General features: G+C 35.0%; 1 protein-coding gene across 1 annotated transcript in view; it reads right to left on the bottom strand.

Annotated features, from left to right (window-relative positions):
- Positions 1 to 372: 372 nt before the first annotated feature.
- ELAVL4 (ELAV like RNA binding protein 4) overlaps positions 373 to 24,635 on the bottom strand; it is a gene marked incomplete at its 3' end in the record, with an annotated part of 93,187 nt that continues 68,924 nt past the window's right edge. The window contains exons 3-7 of the mRNA XM_083359624.1: positions 22,404 to 22,507; positions 8,388 to 8,541; positions 7,629 to 7,854; positions 4,429 to 4,467; positions 373 to 700 (exon numbers count right to left, since the gene is read on the bottom strand). Coding sequence (XP_083215750.1) covers positions 373 to 700; positions 4,429 to 4,467; positions 7,629 to 7,854; positions 8,388 to 8,541; positions 22,404 to 22,507 — 851 coding nt within the window. The remainder of the gene's footprint in view (positions 701 to 4,428; positions 4,468 to 7,628; positions 7,855 to 8,387; positions 8,542 to 22,403; positions 22,508 to 24,635) is intronic.

Raw genomic sequence — 24,635 nt, 5'->3', positions numbered from 1 at the left:
CCAGTGGTTTGTAAAAATGATTTTAGGTTTTTCATTAATTTTCAAATGAGTAAATGGTCATCTTAAAAAGATCCACCTTCAAGGAAGGTAGTAAAACTAGCTGGCCGGGTAAAAATCCCTGCACTTTGTTATTTATGTATATTATATTTAACAACAACAGCTATGAAAGAACATTCAATGCATCAAAGATTTTTGTTTTTTTTCTAAGCATTATAAAATCCTTTTCCTGTTCACAAGATATCCAATGTTTAATACTTAGGCAACACTGGCTTATAAAAGTCCATGGTTGAGTATAAGCCTTGAAGAGTTTTTTTGTATATATATTTATATATTTATATATATTTATAATAATAATTATTAAGGATATGAAATTCAGGATTTATGAGTTTTGTTGGTTTTAAAGGAAACTTGCAATACTCTGTCTCCTAAGCGATATCCATTAAGGCTGGCAATGGCCATAGCAGCTTCATCATAGTTGGTCATGGTGACAAAACCGAACCCTTTGCATTTGTTGGTATTGAAGTCGCGGATCACCTTGACATTGTTGACTGCTCCAAAGGGCCCAAACAGCTGCCACAGCACACTTTCATCTGAGTCAGGTGATAAATTGTAGACAAAAATACACCATCCAGTCCCAGTATGGCCAGGAATATTCATTCCCACAAGGCTTGTCATCCCATCAATTGTGATTGGAGAAAACCTACCAGATTAACGTTGAAGAACGAAAGAAAAAAGACAGAAAGGAAAACTAACCTAAAGATCAATTTTCAAACATGAAGTTTCATTCCAGAACTTTTCCCAAGCCTGTGAATAATACATATCATGTATAAATACACCCCATGGAGAAAACAGTGACACTAACAATCTCTACTGAAAAGGATGTAGTCAGTTAGGCATAAACCCCCCCCCCCAAATTTACTACATGTTTTTCTATTTGTGAAAATGGCACAATAAAAATGTATATGCATATATGGGGGCATGTAAATTTACCCAATAAATGTACTGGAAACGATGAAGATCCTGGAAAACTACAGCATTTTTCAGTTGGTCTCCCACCAAATCTGCCACGAATGTATGGTACTTAACAGAGAAATTCTCTGTTAGAATAATGTGTCTGTGTGTGCGCTCTCATACGCTAAAATTGATACTTACTACTTTTCTATCATATACCAGATTTATTACAGGTAGTCCTTGACTTACTATAGTTCATTTAGTGACTGTTCAAAGTTACAATGGCACTGAAAAAAGTGCCATGATCATTTATCCCCATGGTTATGTGATCAAAATTCAGATACTTGGCAACTGACTCATATTTATTACGGTTGCAACCTTATAAGCAAAGTCAATGGGGAAGCCAGATTCACTTAACAATGTTACTAACTTAACAACTACAGTGATGCACTTGTGGCAAGAAAAGTTGTAAAATGGGGCAAAATTCACTTAACTGTCTCACTTAGCAACAGAAATTTTGGCTCAATCATAAGTCAAGGACTACCTGTATTTACCATACTATCAATATAATAAAATCTAGCATTTCAAGTACCTAAAACAGTTCTTAGATTGAGATGATCAAGAGCCTTTCATGTTTATTTGTATCGTATATAATCTTTAGACAACTTTTTTTCTGTCCAGGAGCTCTGTTGTCTATTTCAAAACTTATCACATAATAATAAGCCTAAACTACCTAATCATGCAATAAAGTATATTTACAGCTACTCAGAAATCAAGGGAGTGAAAAGTGGTAATTGTAAGGCTTGACAGTGTGTTCAGGATGTTTAAAAACAATTGTTGCCAACATAAATTCAAGCACCACGTGTTAAGCTTTCAATTGGCCATCACCTAGTTTAATCATCTGAATTTAGCTTTAAACATACACTGACAATTCTGAAGTTTACAGAGTTATATGTGGGAAATTTGCTGCATAATAATGGTGTAATTTTTCTTCAAAATATTCCCACTGTATTCAGAATCAATGTTCATTTTGTGTTTTTATACCTTTCCTCCAGGAGCTCATATTTCCAATTTTAAGCTCAGAACTACTGGCAGGCTACAAAACAGCAATTAGTCTGAAGATACTACCTTCAAAGCTAGATGGAATTTATATGTAGATTTCCTGAGGACTAGAACAGCTTTTGATTCCATAACTCATTGGTCTTATGTAGTATGGACCACTACAAGAGGAAGAGTCATTAATAGCAGCTACAATATTGTACAATAAACTGGCAATATCTTTCTTATTTGTGACTGAACAACAATAATTCATAATTCAAATTAAGTATAAATTGTGCTTTATAACCTTTTCATTTCAAATAAATGAGAACAGTTGCTGTGATGCTAAATATAAAGAACTAGAAATCCCATTGCAATTTTTTTTAAAAAAGAAGCACTTCAATAATGGCACGAATAACATTTAAGTAGAAAAATAATTCCATGAATCTGGCCCTCAGAGGATTTCTTTTGATATACATAAGCACTGTCACAGAGTGCTTATGTATATCACTATTTTATCCAAAGGTTTTCCTTTAATAGACTTTACTATTTTAATGGAAAACTGGGTTATAAACAGAAGCAAAGGTTAGCTAAAATAGCTAAAAACATGCAGATTGGTAGGGCACGGATTGAAAGGAAATATACTATAAAAAGGTGATAAAGGGATAAGGAGAAAATAGTATGTATTTAAGGAAAGGAGCTGTAGATGGCAGCACTACGCCATCCAATCCAAAAAGCAGGGTAGGAGCTGATTGGTACATGGTTAGGAGACCATAAGGAAATACCAGATATATAGGTTATAGTAAAAAGACAAAACAAAACAGCCAGAAAGAGTAATGGCAAACAACTGTTATCCTTTTGCCAAGAAAAAAAGAGATGAGCTTGGTTCAGGAAATCTTAAAACTATCCTAAATTTTTTAATAATTAAAAAAAAAACCTTTTTCTTTTTCTGGATCATTGTTCCTTCACATAACCTGTCTAATCTAATTATACTTCTAAAATGAAACTCAAATATTAAACCCCAAGATTTGGAAGGATGATTATATTCCCTGGCTGCTCCTTCAGCTTTATCCCTATACAGAAGAAAAGTTGCAGCAATATTTCAAGATGTTACAAAGTGAGAAAGACTACTGAATCTGAAGTCCTCCACACATCAAAGCTCCTTTGAACCAAATCACCTCTCTGAAAGTTTACACAGCTCTATTTTTTTAACTATTACTATTTCTGTCAAATGCTATTTATAAAGACAAGTTGTCATTCGTTTTTTGGCACTTAGGAACCAACTGCTCTTATTAATCCAGGAAATATACATAGATATATCATACTATTTCCTTTTGGGATAACCAACATTATGCAAGGTACAGAACTCAATTCAAACTAGACAGGTTATATATTATACAATTTGAACTATGAAATCTTGTACAACCACTAATGAGAAAGATATTAATTTTCTGAACCATACAGATTAAACTGTATTCATCTGGGGGCATGCCTATGGTAGCTAAAACTTGTACTTACCAGTGTTTTGCTGTTCCCCAAACAACCTGGAATAATCTATGTTTGAGGATGTACATACAATGTAAATATGCAAGACATCATAAATATTGTTTGTCTGCAATATTACCTATTTCTGGAATACCTACTCTTTTTCAAGAGACACAGAGCAAATGAATTGGCATCTTTGCACATAACTTTTGTACATAGATTATCGTGCTACAATAAGGATGTAAGGCCCTTTGTCCTAGATATATAACATTTCTGAGCTGTATGTGAAGTAATCCTTCTGTGATTTGTGTTCCTTTAACTTCTGTATATGTGTATGTGTGTATTACTAACAAAGAGCTATAATAATATGACCTTAAAAATTGAATTAAAATAAAATCAAAATCAGAACAGGCAAACCGTTAACCAAAAGCAGAAAAATCACAAGCTCCAAATTACTGGAAAAACTGTTAAACCTGTAACAAAGAAAACCTGGATCTGATTAAGGTGCATACAGTTACAGTTTAAGAAAAATAAAAAGAAAAGTTATTGGCTGCATGAAATATTTAGCCAGTATTAACCATGTTTGCAATTAAAAATTTATGCAGGTATTCCAAATGTCTATTAATAAATTTGGATTCAATGAAACATGACCCTCCCACCAAAATATTAAACAGAATAGTTTTGGAATCAGAATATTTGTATCTGTTGCACCTAAACCATCTAGAAAACCTGTAACAACAGAAAGCATGAAATAAAAGATTGGCACATACTTTTGTATGTGCTTGTGCACATTTGTTAAAGAAAACGAACTGAAGTCCAAATGAAAAGACAGAAAACGTTTGGCATGCTGGTGGAAAAAAAGGAATTAAAAACAAAATAAAGTTAGTGATTAAAAAAAATTACAGCACCAATCTGTGCCAACATGGACATCTGGCAATCTGGAATTCTAATTACCTCTTTACGCCATAGGCCATATTAAGCAAATTGTCCAGCCTGAAAAGAGAAGGAGGGTCCCTAGGTTAATGTCTCACAGATGGCAAGATTGCTCAATGGAACTTTTATTAATAATGCTCCCTTTTCAAAGAAGGAATTTCAACATTATCTAGTGGGTCTAATCAATCAGCAGCTATAAACTACAATCAATTAATGCCATTTTTAGATGTGCTAGTAATGAAGAAAAGTAACATTCCACAATCTGAAAATCTGATCTTGCACAGAAGAATTTTGTTGTGGTTTTGTTTTCACACACTTTTAATATGAAATTTAAGAACTATCATTTGTTCAACTATTTATATTATTGCTATTCAACAGCTGAATACAATTATGTCGGAAGAATAAGAAACATGCTGTTTTATCTGTTTAAGATTCTAGGTTATACCTTCACACTACAGACAGACCCCCACTTACAACCATTTGTTTAATGATGGTTCAAAATTACACTGGCCTTGGAAAAAGCGACTTATGACCTGACCTCGGAGTGACCACCGTCGCACCATCTTGTGGTCACGTGATTGCAATCTTCCCAGCTGATTTCTGATAATCGAAGTAAAATGGTTGTAAAATGAGGTTCGGTCATGTGAATGCTTGTTTAATGACTGCATAGCTTAGCGATCAAAATTCTGGTTCCAATTGTGAGTGTAAATTGAAGACCACCTATCGGGGATGGGTTGGGAACAAGCTTCTTTTAAATATCTGTAGAGCAGACTAGCTCAATGTTAAAGAAAAACGAAAATGTTTATCTTGATCAATAAGTAATACTAACAGAGATTTTCCCTATTTACATATTAATTATGTCAAGTTTATTTATTTATAGACCAAATTTGTATAGTCACTATCTCCCAAGAAACAACTCTGGGTGGTGTACAACAATAAAACATGTCAAAAACCCACCAATCATTATTACAAAATTAAAAAAGCAAGGAAGTAAATTAACAAAGCAGCCACCTCAAGATCTCACCAGCTCTCTGAGACTCCAAGGCCTGATGACAAAGCCATCAAGGATTTCTGGAAATAAGTAGGGGTGGAACTCACATCACTTTGAAGGGGAGTCCCACACCCTGGCAGAGAAGTAATGCTTCTTCAGGCTAACCAAATGTAATTCCCTAACAGGTAGCACTTACAACGTGCTTCTTTTGCCAGGTATGACTGGATTACAAGTGATTGTAATTGGGGAGATGTGGTCCCCCAGATAAACTGGTCCCATGCTACGAAAGGCTTTAAAGTTAAAACTGAACACTGAATCCGGAAGTAGACTGGCAACCAATACAGCTTGCGGAAGAGAGGGTAGTATGTGTTTTCTAGAAGCACACATAACTGCCTGTGTGATTGTATTTTGCCTCAGCTAAAACTTCTAGGTACCCTTCAAGAGCAGTAACATGTAGAGTACATTACAGTAATCCAATCGAGAGAGCCTATGGGTTGAATGACTGTGACCAGAATCCTTCAATCTAGGAACAGGAGCAATTGGTCACAATGTGAAGCTATGCAAAGACCTCATTCAAGCAGGAGTTACCCCCAGGTTGGGCACTGGGTTTCTCTGAGGCAGTGTACTCCCATCCAGCACTAAAGATGGCGTAGTTCTGGAACTGGCAAGCCCCAAATTCAAATAATCCATTCTTGCCAGGATTCAGCTGAAGCCTATTGTTCCCCATCCAGAAGCTCAGAGCCTCTAGGTCCTAGATAAGACATCCATGCCATTGCTTAATTTTCCAGTGGCATAGACACCGCATATTGACCATACCTCACCCTACGGTGATGGATGAGCTCACCCAGCAGTCTTATAGAGATTTTGAATAGAAGCCGAGAATACTGAACCCGGCAGCACCCAACAAATTAGGGGCCTAGGGAAGGATCTCTCCTCCCCAATGCACTGAAAATTTTCTCAGTGAGTAGCCTTTTAAGAAGTAAAGGAAATCAATTATATGGGCCTAAGCTTACAAAGCTATGTCAAGAAATTCCATAATTTCGCTGTATGTTGCATAATGCAAAAGTTTTAAACTATAGCTATTCAGCACTGCTACCAATATGTGTCATACTCTTACTTTTTGAAAAAAAAATATAACAAATATATTTAAGGTGCAGTTCGGTGGATTTTGAGAGATGCTCCCCTCCTCAGGATAAAACTCACTTTTAATTTTGGAACCTGTTCTAATTGTAAGAAACAACTGTGTTGCAACACAGAAGCGGATACAAAGAAATGACAGTGGGTTTCATGACTCAACACTATAGGTAGTCCTTGCCTTATGTCCAAATCAGCACAGGAAAATTAGCTAAGCAGTGCGATTGTTACGTGAGACATCATACAACCTCACCTGGATCATGATTTATTAAGTGAGACAACATGTGACAGAGACTTGCAACTTTCCTTACCAGCTTCCCCACTGCTTATCAGAAGTAGGTTGAGAAGGTGGCAAATGTGATCATGTGACTCAGGATGCTGAAAACCAGCTGCCAAATTCCAAGACTCCAATCATGGGACTATGGGAATGTTGCGACAGTCGTAAGTGCAAGATCTGGTTGTAAATCACTTTTTCCAGTGCTGTTGTAACTTTGAACAGTCACTAAGCGAATGGTCATAAATCGAGGACTACCTGTATGTGGAATCCTTAATCCCATGATCTATCCTCAGATTAGCAGCATAATTAAGCTAGAAGTATCAAAATCAATTCCAGCTCACTTGAATTATATTCAACTTATCTTGGCACCAGTGGAATCTGTACTGATGCTCATTGTTACACTTATCTGAAAAAGCTAGTCCAATTGTTGAAAAGGCTGCCAAGGAATAAAAGAATATTTAGCAACTGACTGTTTCTGTCCAACTTTAATAATACTAATAAAGATTTTCCTGCTTTTTTTAAAGACAAAACTATTTACTTAATTAGGAAAGTATGCATTTTTATACGAACATTATCTGTTTAAGGGGAATAATTTGGTGCTTGCTTCCGAATCTCTGATAATCACATCCTTGTGGAAAAGATTTTTTTTTCTTCTGTAAAGGATCTTGTAGTTTCTTTGCAACATTTGGCTGAATGTTACATTCTGGCTACAGCTGAAAAATCATCCATTTCCGTAGGAGTCTTTTTTTTTTACCAAATAAATTGTTCAACCTTAACAATAATAAATCAAATAGGAGAGTAATGCAAAGAGAAAATTACCTGAATCTCTGAGCCTGATGGTGGAGTGGTCCTGGGTAGCGTCTGTTGGGGGACTGGTACAGCTGGGAAAGGAGAGCTTGGCTTGTTTTTTGACTGGGGTTATTAGCAAACTTCACAGTAATTGGTTCTGTAGCACCACTTGGCTTCTGGCCATTAAGTCCCTTTATGGCTTCTTCTGCCTCTATTCTCTTATCAAAACGGATAAATCCCACACCACGAGAAACACCTGGAATAAGAAAATGAGATTTAAATAAATAAAAGAAAAGAAAACCAGAAGTCCTCCAAAGTCCCTTCTAACTATTAAAAGTTCCAAGTGTTCACCTACTAGAAATAACATAACCGACTAAGTAAGTTGCAAAGACACAGTATAACAACTATGCATTCTGTAATGTATGCAAAGTTTAAAAACAGAGGTATTATGCGTCTGCTTTCACTATGTAAGGACAGAATATCAGATATTCCCTTATCTTTTTAAAGTGTAATTTATTTATTCATTCCAGCCTTTCCCTGAAAGGCAAACTTTATTCCAGTGGGTGACCAAAATTCGATGATACATTTGTAATATCCTTCAATCACAGTCTAAATTCCAAACGGTATATTGGGACTAAAGAGGACGTGCAGCCTTCTTTTATCCATAAAATTGAAAAATGTGCGACTTTTATATCGTTTGAGCAATAAGAACATAGAACAAAATTAAATTATACATATGAAAGGACCAAATTGAAATTTAGACATTTTAAAACAAAAAACTTTTTTAACCTGTTACTTGATCAACCAGAATTCTTGAGGTGATGATGCGCCCATATTGCGAGAAAAGCTGCTCTAGCTCTTTCTGGGTCATCGTTTTTGGAAGGCCGCTGACATACAAATTTGCATCTCTGATTGATGCTGAACTTGGACGGGCATAGGAAACCTAGGAGTTAAAATAATATACAGTTAAATGAAATATTATATTTTTGGAGAAAATTTAAATGACAAATAGTTAAGATCTATTTTCAAACTGTATTTTCACAATTTCTTTAAATTAATTTCACATCATTCTGCAGGTTCTTCTACAATAAGATGAGAAGAAAAAAATTCTAAGGACAAAAAGAAATTTGGAAATAATTTAGATGCATACACACAAAGGTCTCTAAGGGTTATGAGCCAAAATAAAGTAACTGAAGCTGAATAGATTAAGATATACTTTTCTATATTGATGGAAATTTATACTTTTGTAATTTACTTACTACATATTAGGGATGCTTAAAAGATTTACCATATACAGCATAATCTGGATATACCTTGTATAGGTATATACTAAATTCAGAATTAGTGCTTTTCAGAGTTGATTCTTTGCAGATAAATATTTTCCCATATATTTCCCATAGATATTTGTATTAAAATGACATGCTCTTATCTGGCAACTTTATATACAGTAATAACTAATACAATACAGAAAAGAAACTATACCCTTCTACTGCACTATTTATAATTATGTGTAATCAATCTCTTACACAAAACTGAACAGGTTTAAAATCGAGGGCATTGATATGTAAGTGTAAGTGGGTATGCCTGTGTATGGACTGTGCAAATCATTCAAATAGGTTCTTCAAAGAGTGAGCTAAATACCATTCTGAATCTATTACACAGAACACTGAGGTGTTAAAGACTTTCTTGAGTTCTGAGAATACAGGTGGTCCCTGCTTAACGACCACTCATTCAGTGACCATTCAAACTTGTGATGGTGTTGAACAAGTGATACTAATGACAGGTCTTTCGAGTTCAGTGTCCCCTGTAGTCATGTAATTGCAATCTAGGCACACAGCACCCACAGTGTCTCATGGTCACCATCTACAACAGGGGTGTCAAACTGCCGGCCTGTAGATCAGATGCATCATGCCAAAACTGTGCCCACCCCATTGACGGCAATGGGAAAAAAGTCGCGATACGTCGCAACACATCACATGACGTCGTGAGTTTGACACCCGTGATCTACAACTTCTTTGCTGGTTCCTGAAAAGCAAAGTCAGTGAAGAAGCTGGCAGGAGACTACAAAACGGTGACAAGATGTTCTTGCTTAATAACGGGAACTGGTAATGCCAGAATTGCTGTTGCTAAGTGACATGGTCATGTAATTTCATGCTTTACGTTCTCATCGCTTAGAGATGGCAATTACAGTCCAAATTGCTATCATTAACCCTAACCTGTATATAGTGGAACTGCAACTGAAAGTAAGTTCCTGCCTCTCTGAATAGCCTGTACAATCCTAATGTATCTATGTTTAGGTATGTATTTGTCCGTATATTTTTTACTGACATACAGAAATAGAAATAAATTTTAGGGAAATAGTTATTTATTTTCATAATTGAAAATGTTAAAATATATGATTATATATAATGGAAAAGGCCTAGTATGCAATTTCTGAATACTGTATTTACAGATGAAACTCGAAAAATTAGAATATTGTGCAAAAGTTCATTTATTTCAGTAATGCAACTTAAAAGGGGAAACTAATATATGAGATAGACTCATTACATGCAAAGCAAGATAGTTCAAGCTGTGATTTGTCATAATTGTGATGATTATGGCGTACAGCTCATGAAAACCCCAAATCCACAATCTCAGAAAATTAGAATATTACATGCAGTCAATAAAACAAGGAGTGTACATAAAACAATATCGGACCTCTGAAAACTATAAGCATGCAGTACTTGGTTTGGGCCCCTTTTGCAGCAATTACTGCCTCAATGCGGCGTGGCATGGAAGCTATCAGCCTGTGGCACTGCTGAGGTGTTATGGAAGACCAGGATGCTTCAATAGCGGCCTTCAGCTCTTCTGCACTGTTCGGTCTCATGTTTCTCATCTTTCACTTGGCAATGCCCCATAGATTCTCTATCGGGTTCAGGTCAGGCGAGTTTGCTGGCCAATCAAGCACAGTAATCCCACGGTCATTGAACCAGGTTTTAGTGCTTTTGGCAGTGTGGTCAGGTGCCAAATCCTGCTGGAAAATGAAGTCAGCATCCCCATAAAGCTCGTCTGCGGAAGGAAGCATGAAGTGCTCCAAAATCTCCTGGTAGACAGCTGCGTTGACCCTGGACTTAATGAAGCACAGTGGACCAACACCAGCAGATGACATGGCTCCCCAAAGCAACACAGACTGTGGAAACTTCACACTGGACTTCAAGCATCTTGCAGTGTGTGCCTCTCCATTCTTCCTCCAGACTCTGGGTCCTTGGTTTCTAAATGAGATGCAAAAGTTGCTCTCATCAGAAAAGAGGACTTTGGACCACTTTTCTTCAGCCCAGGTAAGACGCTTCTGAAGTTGTTTGTTGTTCAGGAGCAGCTTGACAAGTGGAATATGACATTTGAAGCCCATGTCCAGGATCCGTCTGTGTGTGGTGGCTCTTGATGCACTGACTCCAGCCTCAGTCCACTCCTGTGAAAGTCCCTAACACTTTTGAATGGCCTTTTCCTGACAATCCTCTCCAGGCTGCGGTCATCCCTGCTGCTTGTGCAAATTTTTCTTCCACACTTTTCCCTTCCACATAACTTTCTATTAATGTGCTTTGATACAGCACTTTGGGAACATCCAATTTCTTTTGCAATTACCTTTTGAGGCTTTCCCTCCTTATGGAGGGTGTCAGTGATGGTTTTCTGCACAACTGTCAGGTCAGCAGTCTTCCCCATGACTGCGATTCCTACTGAACCAGATTCAGAGACCATTTAAAGGCTCAGGAACCCTTTGCAGGTGTTATGGCTTAATTAGCTGATTAGAGTGGGACACTTTGAGCCTAGAATATTGCACCTTTTCACAATATTCTAATTTAGTGAGATTGTGGATTTGGGGTTTTCATGAGCTTTAAGCCATAATCATCACAATTACGACAAATCACGGCTTGAACTATCTTGCTTTGCATGTAATGAGTCTATCTCATATATTAGTTTCCCCTTTTAAGTTGCATTACTGAAATAAATGAACTTTTGCATGATATTCTAATTTTTCGAGTTTCACCTGTATATTTAATTTTCAACCAATTTAAAATTTTATTCTAAAATGCTATACCTTATACTTGTACCAATCATTAGGCATAGTATAAAATTCCCCATACTCATAGTAATCATTAGGCATACTATAATTCTGAGATATACAATCCAAATAGCTGTCTGTTCATCTAATAATAAGCATCTCAATACAAGATTTTATATATCATGTATGTATGTATGTATGTATGTATGTATGTATGTAACTTATACAGAAGTATGGGAGAAGTTTTAGTCATAAATATAACAAGCAACACCCATCTCTCCAAAATAGAATTGTTAGATTTACCGTATTTTTCAGACCATAAGATGCACTTTTCCCCTCCCAAAAGTGGGTGGAAAAACGAGGTGCGTCTTATGGTCCGAAGGTAAGCGAAAACACTTGTCTCCCGTTCAGTCAACGCAGTCCATCGGAGAGATGTGATTGAATGAAGAAATGGAATTCTCCGTCCCGCCCCTGTGATTGGTCGGCAGGGGAGGAAATACGGACGTGCCTGCCATGCCTTCTGACTGCCTCCCCCTCCCTGCGTGCGCACATTTTCTTTCTCTTACCTCGCTGCTAAAGAAATAGTTTTTGCTAAACTAAACCTAGGTGACTTGCCCCAGCAAAGCTGTGAGGAGTTGTCCCTGCAGGTTTCTCTGCAAAGTTTATTGGAAGTGATTTCCCATTTGCAAGATAATACTGCTAATTGTTTGAAATTGCTTCGGCATCTTAGAAAACCTATTCAGGGAAAAGAAACTACCTACCAGTACCTACCTACCTTTCTTTATTTCTTTTCTTTCTTCCTCCCTCCTTTCTTTCTTCCTTCCTTCTCTTTCTTCCTCTCTCTTCCTTGCTCCCTCTATCCTCCCTCCTTTCTTCCTTCCTTCCTTCCTTCTTTCTCTCTCTCTTTTTCTTCCTTCCTCCTTCCCTCCCTCCTTCCTTCCTTCCTTCTCTCTCCCCTCCTTCCTTCCTAGTATACCGGTACTATTTGGTTCAGAATATTTTTTTTCTTGTTTTCCTGCTCTAAAAACTGGGTGCGTCTTATAGTCAGGTGCGTCTTATAGTCCAAAAAATACGGTATATATTTTCTTCACTTCTAAAAATAGTTACTGATTCAACCCAGAAAATGATAGAAAATGACTCATTTACCACCACAGACATTATTAAAAAGATAAGCAATTTTTGGATTTATATGGCAAATAATTTGATACCATGTTTTCATATCTTTTAAACAGCAGTATAAAAAATAAAATAAAATTCCAGTCTGAATTATGAACATATTACAATAACAAGGATTTATTAAAGTCTATGACAAGTGATTTTCACTTTCGAAGATGTTCACACTCAAGTGACCCTGGAGCACACAGAGTAAGGATACAAACTATTCAGAGGTATAGAACAGTAAAGCTCATGATAACATTATTTCAGCCCTGACTCTGACAGTCAGAAAATTCTTACTTGTTGATCCTTATTAATGTGGATTACTATATATTTGCAATTTACTTATCTTATTCCAACAAGATTTGAAAAGAAATGATTTCAGATAGACCTGTTTCTGTTTCTCTGCAAATGACTATGTGATAAGATGCTTAACAGACCTTGGGAACTGAGGAAGCAGCAAGGCAATTAAGAGATTCTTCACTGGGGCGGGGAGTGTGAGAGAACTTAAGAGTAGTTCTACCTTAATTACAGTGGATATAAATAGTGCAGGACAATGATTTTGGTAGGTTTTCAGGGTCTACAAGCAATAAAGATTTTTCCAGAAATCTAAAGTATTTTGTTTCCTTGTTGCCTGTGTTGCAGAACTTGATACCTTTAGACAAAAATAAGCAATTTATTTTGCATTCTAATTAATCTATGTTGCCAAACAGAACCACACTTAAGTGCTGTAACTTAAAATTGAATTCAGCCCTTCTGGCATGATCTCAAATGTCCTCTGAATTAATTGATAGCACAATTAGATAGCCTTAGTGTAAGATAGTGTTATCAATCTATTTAGACCTCTGCTGTGAAGAAACCGACAGCCATTTGAGTTTTTTCACAGCAAATGAAGAGAGCATTAAGTAAAAGGCAAGCATCCCACCCAGGTCCAGGGAGTATACAGTCTATTTCAAGGCCTAGAAAACTTAAAAAGGTGTAAAGATAATCTGTTACAATAATCTGTATTTATTATATAATTAATCATTATTATAGTGATTATAATCTAATTATAAAAATAATCTGTGAACTAAAATTCGAAAATTATTTTTAGGAGAAAAAGACAAGGTTAGGAATTGAGCAAAATTTGAATTAAATACAAAATGGTTCAAGTTCATGAGACAATACTATTTATACAGTATTATTCAACAGTACTGTTCCAGCTTACGTACAAATTTGCCTTAAGGATAAACTGGAACGGAACTCGTTAATAAACTGGGGACTACCTGTATGATTTTTTTTTAACATGGGTATATATGTGACTGCTGGTTTGTCTATCTATCGAGATTTAATTTTTAGTTTAGTTTAGTTGTTTTAAAAAGATGTTCCCTGATGGGATTAGATTTTTAAACAAATATTAATTGTAATATTTTGAAACCTTCATAAAATTATAGGCAAAATAAAATTGGTCAGTACACAAATGAGGCAGATTGCCAAAGATTCAAAGGAATGTTTGGCATGTACAGAGAATTTCAAAGTGATATTCCAAGCAGCAGCATCAGGTACCAAAAATGTAACAAGTATGGAATAATCTTTTAATTACAGGTAAATGCTTAACTGTAGAATAAGAAAATATTGAAGAACTTTGCACTGGTGCATGGAAGGCTAATAAAGCTGTCAATATCCATTTAACAGTTAAGAGAAAACCACAGTCCTTAAAAGAAATGAGGAAAATAGACAATTGATATTTCACTTGAGAAGATATATGTTTCAAAATCCTCTTAATACATGATTAATGTATCCCAGGAAAAACTTCAGTAGTGTAAAAACGCTATCTTTACCAATGGATTTATGATACTAAGTGTGGAAAAGTCAGGATAATAAAACTGAGAAGTAACGGTATCACTAAATATTGGTGACTCTAGTAAAATAGGAGGATGAAAAACCTGGTTGGTGAAAGTCACAGGTTATGTTGCTTATGCTGATTATTATGCTCTAATAATCTTCACTACAACTTGAAGCAGTATCAGTATTGGACAAAAAAGGTAGAATAGTGTGATCTCCCAAAAACAAAAGAACTGGTTGCTTTAAGGAGGGGGGGTGTTTGGCCATAACTTCTCCTATTCAAGTTGTGCTAATTGGACTCAGATACAAGTAGGCATACTATAGAGCAGAGTTCCCCAACCTTTTGGGCACCAGGGACCGGTTCCATGGAGGGTTTTTTCTGCAGACCAGAGGGGGTGTGGTTTCATGTACTGTCTGCATCCCATGATGAGGCTTTGCTTGTTTGCAGAGACCGGTTTCTGGCATGCTGTGGCCTGGTGCTGGTCCACGGACCGGGGGTTGGGGACCTCTGCTATAGAGGCTACTTATTTATTTGTTTAAACAATTATATGTCCACACTTTCATATCAAAAGTGACATTGGGTGACATAAGAAAAAAACCCAACAACTTAACAAACCAGCCATGAGGCCACAATCAGAAATCACAGCTCATAAAGAGGCTGCAACAATATTTAATGGAAGAGACCTGGCAGATTTGGAAGGGTAAGTAGTGACATGGGAAAGGAGTGGTTCCACAGTTAGGTTGGTTCTATGCCATTTAAGAATTTACAGAAGGCATTATGACCAAGTATATAAAGCTAAGAGCTATCTTTTTTCTAAAAAATGTTAATATTTAATAAAGTATGATAGTTGTTAGTGATTCTTAAGGCTAGGGCTCTTGAAAAAGTAAAACGCTCTGCCTATTATATACTGTATTTATCGGCGTATAACACGCACTTTTTCTTCCTGAAAATAGGGGGCAAATGATGTGTGCGTGTTATACGACGATATAATGTTAATGACCCATAGTTAATGACCCATTATCCGAAGCAGCAGTTTTTTCCTGAAATTTCCTTTTTAAAATGAGGTGCGTGTTATACGCCGATAAATACGGTAATTCGTTTCCCTTTTTAATTAGCTAGCACAGAACATGAATTTCCTTGGTACCTAGTATTAGCATGTATCCACTATAACAGAGTTTGGTAGAAAATGACAAGGAAGGCTTCCTCCTTTTACAAGAGGAAAATATATAGAAACTCACAACTTCTACCTTATTAAAGGCTCATGTTTTAAATCATTAACTATCTTGCAAGTAGACCCATTCTGATTTTACAACTGAAATTCAAGATTATTCTTACATGAGAACAATATATTTATAATTAATTTTGGAAAATATTTGGAAAATGTACTATTTTAAAAGCAAAGTGAAATTTTATTATTGTTATAATATGTAATAATATGAACCCTAATATAGAACATAATCACAGGGGGAAAACAATGTACACACCTTTTAAATGACATAATGAAAGTTTAATAGCAAAATAACTTAAAATCAAAATATTTCCATCAAACAGAGAAATAGTCTTGACTGCATCAAAAGCATGATATTATAGAGTAGAATGGAAGTTTTACATAGAAATTACTGAAATTACCTTAATAATTGAGAGTAGAACTATTTTTTTAGGGCGGGTCTCTCACAAGATCATGAATTCATACTATAACAGGCTGATCCTAGGACTATAACCTAAATTTCTGATATAGAAACTTATATCTAAAGAGACACATTCAGTTGCCTAGCTTCTACTAAGGTATTTTTCAAAATCTTTTATTCTGTGAAAGAGTGTCCCTATCCATATTATAATTGACTAAAATAGAGATCTATTTTAATTTGTATGATCTTCTATTCATAATGATGTTAAGGTATATCAACTTTCTGTACCAAGTGACTGAAATTTCAATTAGGACCCCTCTTGTTTATTAACAATTTTAATAGGTCATGAAAAAAGGACTAGAAGCATAGAAGCAGTTGTAATTCACATTTAATATGTCTGCAATTTTAAAACATAATTGACAAAGGCTATTATTTACAGTTTGGAGAGTTCTGAAATAATAACTGAAAGATATAACCGGAGAAATTAAAAAGATGGCATACCAAGCTGAGTATCAGTAACATGAAATATAAGACTATACTATATGAATGACAATATCACGGTAGACATATTTTATTATTCATTTCTTTACACTGTATCTTACAGGAATTTAAATTGAACAATTGTGGATGGTTTCTGTATTATGGTTTTCAAACTTATAGTTAAAATGCCATTCATAACATATGTTACATTCTGAAGAGACTTTCCAAACGACACCAACATTTCAGATGTTTATTGAAATGTTGGCATTTTGTTAATGATAATGTTCTGTTTCATACTTGCAAATCTTTAAAATATCAGTTAGAAGCAATACATTAGATAATCTTTAAACTATTGGTTAGATATTAAGCTACATGGTAAGCTCAATAATTCTCTACTGTTGCTTTCCCAATGGCCTAGTCCTGTGGAAAGCTGTTGTGTCATATCTATAATGAAGGGAGAGGATTGGTAAGGGCATCTTAATTTTCTTTCATCGTAAATACAGAATGAATGCTTAAACTTTTGGACTTCCTCAGAATTTTCTGTATTATCATGTTGAATGGAGATTTCTGCATGATTTCTGAGTTGGAAAAGGCTGATATACAATTTTGGAAAATTAGATTTGTGAGGAAAACTTGCTGTGAATATTAATGATTTATTTATATTCTGTGCAATTGTTGTCCATGGGGTAAGGTGGGGCAAACCATGAAGTGTCATGATGATGTAAAAGGAAACTTTTTACTCCTGCACAGCACAGTTTTTGTCCCCTTCAAAAAATTCAGTTCAATTTCTGGCTACCAACCTTGTTTGATGTTACCTTTTATAAACTAAGTTATATATGACCAATAGCAGAAATCTTTTAAAAGGTTTAAAAAGAAATTATGCAATTTAGATAAGTGGAAGCAACAAGTATAGTAGGGTATAAAGGAAAACAAATAGATAACTTTTATTATCACTTCTTTCATTCATACATTTTTTTATTCATGTAAATATTCCTGAATAGCATTTTGGTCAAGAGTGGCTCCCTCCTCATACAAATGAAGACTAAAATAATTTTAAAAGTTGAAATAATAAAAGCTTAGTGAATACATTTAAAATCCTTTAAAGGCAAGATTTAATAACCTGTTGAAAACTGAAGTGTCTGTTTCTCTTTTTAAGGAACACTTCATACTCGGAATTCTTCAAGTTTCATTGTTCACTGCTGTTATAACTTTGAACAGTCGCTGAATGAGTGATAGTGAAGACTATTTGTATCCAAATTCTTACACTGTGACTTTTACCCTTTTCCTAATAAATATTACAAGTCAGAGCTGTGAAAGTGCTTTGAATTTACTATTTCTTGTCTAGATTAGTTGGAGAAAGTCTAAAAGTTGCCGTTCATTGTTGTGCTCTGCATAACAGCCCACTCAGAAATAGTAAGTGATCTAAAACCATATAGATGAACTAACTTGCACATTTTCCTCCCATCCCAGCCTAAAATCTTCATTCCTATGTTATAATGATTCCTTGAAAAGTCTATATATAGCGCATTACAGAAATTTAAATGGGAGAAAGATTATTAAGAAAAGAAATACTGACTAGAGTTTTTCTCTCCAGGAAAGAGTGCAAACTATTCATCAGTTGAAGCTGAGCAAAGATGCTCCTAGCAACAGCAACCCTTGACACTCCAAGAGGATGTTGGATTCTGCATTCTCACGCCTGTTCTGATCGATGAATCTGATACACAGAAAGAGCATAAACCCATCTGGAACAGACTGTATCCAATCTCAGATTATTTTATCTACTCATCAATCACATTTTTCCAGGAATTTGTTAACCTGCATATTGTCCATTACTTATCTCCAGAGAATTCAGGATTTTCTTAGTACCAGATCTGACAAGGAGAAATAGAGCATGATATTTTAGGCACAACTTTAAGACTTAATCCTAACTCTGTTTTCCTTATCTGATATACAGAATAGTGTCCACTGCTAAAACTGGACCTAATTATACTTCTGAATGGATATTTTTAAAAAACAAAAAGGCAAAAAAACCCCCATAACATTAAAATGATATTATTATAATAGTGTGTTTCAGAGGCATTTTTATGCAGATGTAATATAATCAATGAATGTTAAGTAGTTCAGTAGGATGAAAATTAAAGGAAATATGAAGGAGCAACAAAAAATGAAAGCAAAAAAAAAATCATGCAACTTAATAAGTGAGGTAAAGGTAAAGGTTACCCCGCACATGTCTGCTAGTCGTTTCCAACTCTAGGGGCCGTTGCTCATCTCTGTTTCAAAGCCGAAGAGCCAGCACTTGTCCAAGGACGTCTCCGTGGTCATGTGGCTGGCATGACTAGACGCCAAAGGCGCACGGAACGCTGTTACCTTCCCACCGTAGTGGTCCCTATTTTTCTACTTGCATTTTTACGTGCTTTCGAACTGCTAGGTTGGCAGAAGCTGGGACGAGTAACAGGCGCTCACTCTGTTACGTGGCACTCGGGATTCGACCCACTAAACTGCTGATCTTCTGATCGACAAGCTCAGCGTCCTAACCCACTGAGCCACCGCGTCCCTTTAATAAGTGAAGTATGAGGCAATTCCTGAAAGGATTTGCTAGAGAAAACACTTTTACTTCCATAGGTTATGCAACATGCTGGAATTAAAATGCCCACATTTTAAATGACTAAAAACTGTTATTAATTTTGCCAATTTTATTTCTTGTACATCACCTTCTTAGCTATCATTAATTCGTAAATATTGAAAAAAATAAAGAGCAACTCAAGCACATTTTATTTGCACTTGCGTGACAATGTGATAGGACTAAGTATAATAAGTCAAATGAAAAGTATAATAAGAACTTATATCCTGGCTATTTCCTTTTCCTTTTGCAGTTTTCTGAAAAGCTAGTGTGGAAGTCTTTGGGACTCTGAAACAATATGATGCAAAAGACTGGAGGAAAAAATAACAAATTTATTACAGTCCCTTCAAAGAATGGAGTTAGTTTTTCTGCTCACCAAAATAGTGATCTGGATCTTAGCCAAAATGATTAATTATTGAAGAACTAAATATCACCTGAGATTTATAGTTATATTGAGCATGAACTCTCCACAGTGATTAATAATATTAAGCTTTACTCATCTAGACATAATTTTAGATGAAATTGGTATGAACAAATTAGTCAGTATCCTTTTAAAACAAATATTTAAATTAAATTCACCATATTGTAATAGATTGTAAATAAGCAGGTTCTAAGTCTTTATTCCTTGCAGTTTTTAAATTGTTAATCTACATAGAACTTTACCAGTTAAAGGAATCATGTTTCACTCATAAATATAAAACACTATTAGCAGTATTAACTTTTATAAATATATAATAAAATCATGAAGGATAACTACTGAGTGCAAAACTTATTTATAAAATAATCAAACCCACAGCAATCTATTGTTGGACGAACAACTAGTGTTTTAAGAAGTTATAGCCTAGCTTCCTTCTATCTAAAACTATATTTTTCTGTGAAGAGATCCTGTTCTTTTAAATACCCAAAGTATATTTGATGCATTGTTACAGGAGTATCTTAAGGCATGAGTAAGTGTAAAGCAGAGTATCAGTAATAACAAGTATAATACAAAATTAGTAAGTTTAAGTCACACCTGGAATTATTTTTAAATGGTTATATTTCAAGGTGATGGTAGCCCACTTAAGACTGAATATTAAGGCAGACAGCCTGTTATTACACCAATGGATATTAAGATACCTAAATTAATGTGAAAACTACAGATTAATTTAAGACTGGAAATCAGAATACAAATTAAGAATGCTTTATTGCAATTTAATTTCAAACCTGACCACAAACAAATAATCAGAATTTATATTTGTTTCTGATTAAAAACAAGATTAAAAAAAGTCTTATAAATTTAAAAAAAAGAAGACTTGTAAACAAGAACATAATCCTAATAGATTTACACAGATCAGGTTTCAGAAAAATATATAAGAGCCTAGTGCTGGCATTTATGACCAAACTGGATGAAATGTTAAAATACTGAATTTTTAATACACTACACATCAGAGAAAATCAAACCAGCCCAATATATGAACGCTACTTTCAAATTTATTTCATTAAACAGACTTAAACTATTAATTTTCCTAAATCTACATATATGTTTTTTATTCCTAGTTGTTTTCCTGCTTTTTTCAGATCAACAGAATTTTGATCCATTTGTTGTGACAGGAATTGATCCGACTGGCTTGTCGCCTGCTATTTGTGGGCTGAGAGAGAATGACTGGCCCAAGGTCATTCAGATGGCTTTCATGCTAATGCGGAATTAGAACTCAAAGTCTCTAGCCTAGTACCTTGACCACTAGACTAAAGTTTCTAGTTTATAATTCATTTAAAATACTTATAGCCACAAAACATAAGTATACAAATACTTGAACTAAATACAGCTTTAGACTTTAGAGTTGCTTCCAGTTTATGTATTGCATTTCAAATATATAGTTAACAAATTCATATCCAAACTACAGCATGTCAGAATAATATAATTTTGATCTCAGTGATTATTAACAGGCCTAAAATTTATTCTATCAGAATGTATAAATTTCAACAAGAGTATTAGTATGCAATCCATTTCTTTGTGAATATATTCTAAAATTCTTGAATTCTGTCATTATCAACTTAATGAAAATGAAAAAGAAAATATTTTAAATTCAGGGAAATAATAACCAAGCATTAAAGAAAAACAATCCTGTCCACAATGAATGCAGCCCTAAAACCAATACTTTAATCTTCAAATTACATATTAAGATGCACACATATTGGTTTTACTTTCCATCTTTCTTTTGGTGGCTTATATTTTGCTGGTAGGCTTTCAAGCTAGGTGAATTCTGCAATTTCTATCTTTTATTTGGAAGCAGATCAGGAAGGTTCCAGCTCCGTGTTGATGTAAAATATATTGAAAATGCAAGGGATTGCATAGGAAGCAACAAATGTTTGCACACTATTATACTATTACACTATATGTCTGCACACATAACACTGATTACATTGTACTGAGCAGCACAGATATACAAGTTTCTAATGAATCAACTTGCATCAAGGGTAAGTCTCTTAAATCAGAAGAACATTACACCATGATACAGAGAAGCTAATGACATGCAGATAATGCTAAGATTTTTTTTAAAATTTGCTTTCTGGAAAAGAAATCCCATTCTAAAGAGTATTTGAGCATGAAGAGTGTACTATATGAAATTTAATCAATTATTAAAATTAATAGTTGACTGCCAATTATTCTCAGGTAGAGATAGATAAATAGATTGATAGATTGACAGACAGACAGAGAACAGAGTGCCTATTATTAATCAGGAAACAAAACTCCATATAATGACCATCTTATCAACATTTTTTATGTTTTATCTCCTGAGGTTAATTTACAGATTTTTCTCTGAGGCTTTGACAACCTACCCTGGATCCTTTGATACTTATTTAAAAAGACTTGGTTTTTCCTTTCCTTTTTTAAAGGAGAAAACAGCTGCCTTTTTAAAAGAATGAAAAAAATCTGCTGTGCACTTTTTCTTTGTTTTAAACTAAGAGATGTTTTTATCCTTTGAATGGTGAAGAATGCAATTTTGATGAGATAGCCAGGAGCAGTCTTAACTACACTCTTCCATAATTTAGCAAAACACTCTTTGTATTCTCTTACCTTTATCGTTTTGGTCTGGAGTCTGAGTCCATTTAAAGTGTTAATGGCTTTCTCTGCATCCTTTGGATCAATATAGTTAACAAATCCATACCCTAAACTCTGCCCTGTTGAAAAATAAGAAACAAAAAAAAGGGACTCAGTATTCTTTGTAGCACACATGTACGATTTCCAAATGGGAGATTAAAATTCTTTTCTCTGGTACCATTCTTAACCTAAAAATTTCATCCCAATCCAGAAAGCATACTGTACAATCTGAACTCCTAAAAATAACATTTTAAAAAAAAAAAATAATGGGACCTTTTGTTTTTGATAATGCTGATTCTTCTACATTCCACAGAGGAGTTAAAACTGAAAACTGCATGAATTAAAAAAATACTTAAGAGATCACTCTTACTAAAGCTTTTCTGTGTGTGAATCACATTAAAAGAACAGATTACAAGAAACAGGTAGCAACAGGATTACATGCATAAATTCATTAGCTGTGTGATACTTTAATTAGCAGACAGAATTAAACAAATAGTTGTACAGCAATGCAAGTTCAACTGAAATTGGAAAAAAATATTATGCTTAAGCCAGACAATCTTTAAAAGCCAAAATCTTACCAATGAAAACACATAAGAGATCTGTGTTTCCTTAACCTTCACTGGCTTTTTAAAATTTAGAACATTCATATTTCTCAACAAGGAAGCAATTTACGTAAACAAAGCAGAACATAATTTTCAAAAGTCAGAAGATGAAAAACTAAAATGTAAAAGCCAACAAATTAATTGCTGCTTTGATAAGGACAACACAAATATTTAGATCATAAACATTGGAATATTATGTGCTAAAGTAACTTATTATTTTGTACTCTCTGCACTGTGTTCAGGGGGTGAAACAACCCCCCCCAAACAATAAAATTATTTTTGTATTTAGATGATAAAAGCCATTTTGAGTAGTCAATACAATTTCAACAGCTTTTGTTTCATTGGTAGAGTCTGTGTTTATATTTTACTGGTCATATTTATCCAGAACCAACAGCACAGTTTGGTAATATGATCTAATTACGAGATTCACAGAAATATGGATTCACCTTGGCCCTGGAGAGAGACAGAGAGAGAGAGAGAGAGAGGGAGAGGGAGAGGGAGAGAGAGAGAGAATATATAGATCAGTGGGTTAGGACGCTGAGCTTGTCGATCAGAAGATCGGCAGTTTGGTGGGTCGAATCCCGAGTGCCGTGTAACAGAGTGAGTGCCTGTTACTCGTCCCAGCTTCTGCCAACCTAGCAGTTCGAAAGCACATAAAAATGCAAGTAGAAAAATAGGGACCGCTACGGTGGGAAGGTAACAGCATTCCGTGCGCCTTTGGCGTCTAGTCATGTTGGCCACATGACCACGAAGACGTCCTCGGACAAACGCTAGCTCTTCGGCTTTGAAATGGAGATGAACACCAGCCCCTAGAGTTGGAAACGACTAGCACGCATGTGCAGGGGAATCTTTACCTTCTATCTATCTATCTATCTATCTATCTATCTATCTATCTATCTATCTATCTATCTATCATCTATCTATCTATCATCTATCTAGAAATATAGATAAAAATTGACTAAGAAAAAATGATCTCACCATAATTTCCCCTTTGCTTGTTCTCTCACATGTGCTTACTAACGTATTTGTTTGAGTGCATATCAGCACATGCATAATTACACATTAATTTTTCCTTCTGTTATCTCAATCTGCTCAGTTTTGAAAAATGACAATAGCTGTATATTCACATGTATTCCATCCTTCCTGAGAGAAACCCAATAATTTCATATTTATATGTTACCATTTGGTTTTGTTCAGCAGTTTTTAATTATATTAATTATAAAAGATGGATGCATTACTAAATCTGGCCAAAAATCTTTTAATGTGAAAAGTCAGTGCATTGTGACAGATTATTTTATATTGTCTCCTTTGTGCAATGTCATCATCAATATTTTTTACTTTATTCTTCTATGAGTCTATAGCAGGCATGTCAAACTGCTGGACCATGGGTTGGATGCGTCACGCTGAAACTGCGCCTACCCCATTGCCAGCAATGGGGAAAAAGTCGTGATACATCGCGCGACATCGCGAATTTGACATGCCTGGTCTATAGGATGAAAATGACATTCAGGATGAGATGCCAATATTATCCTCTGTGTTTTCTGTCTGATTTTACAAAATGTCTCATTGTCATTGGGATTAAATGTGGACAAGGCAATAGAAATTG

This window comes from Vipera ursinii (assembly GCF_947247035.1).
Source record: "Vipera ursinii genome assembly, chromosome: 3".
Lineage (NCBI taxonomy): Eukaryota > Metazoa > Chordata > Lepidosauria > Squamata > Viperidae > Vipera > Vipera ursinii.
This window is presented reverse-complemented; position numbering and strand designations above follow the sequence as displayed.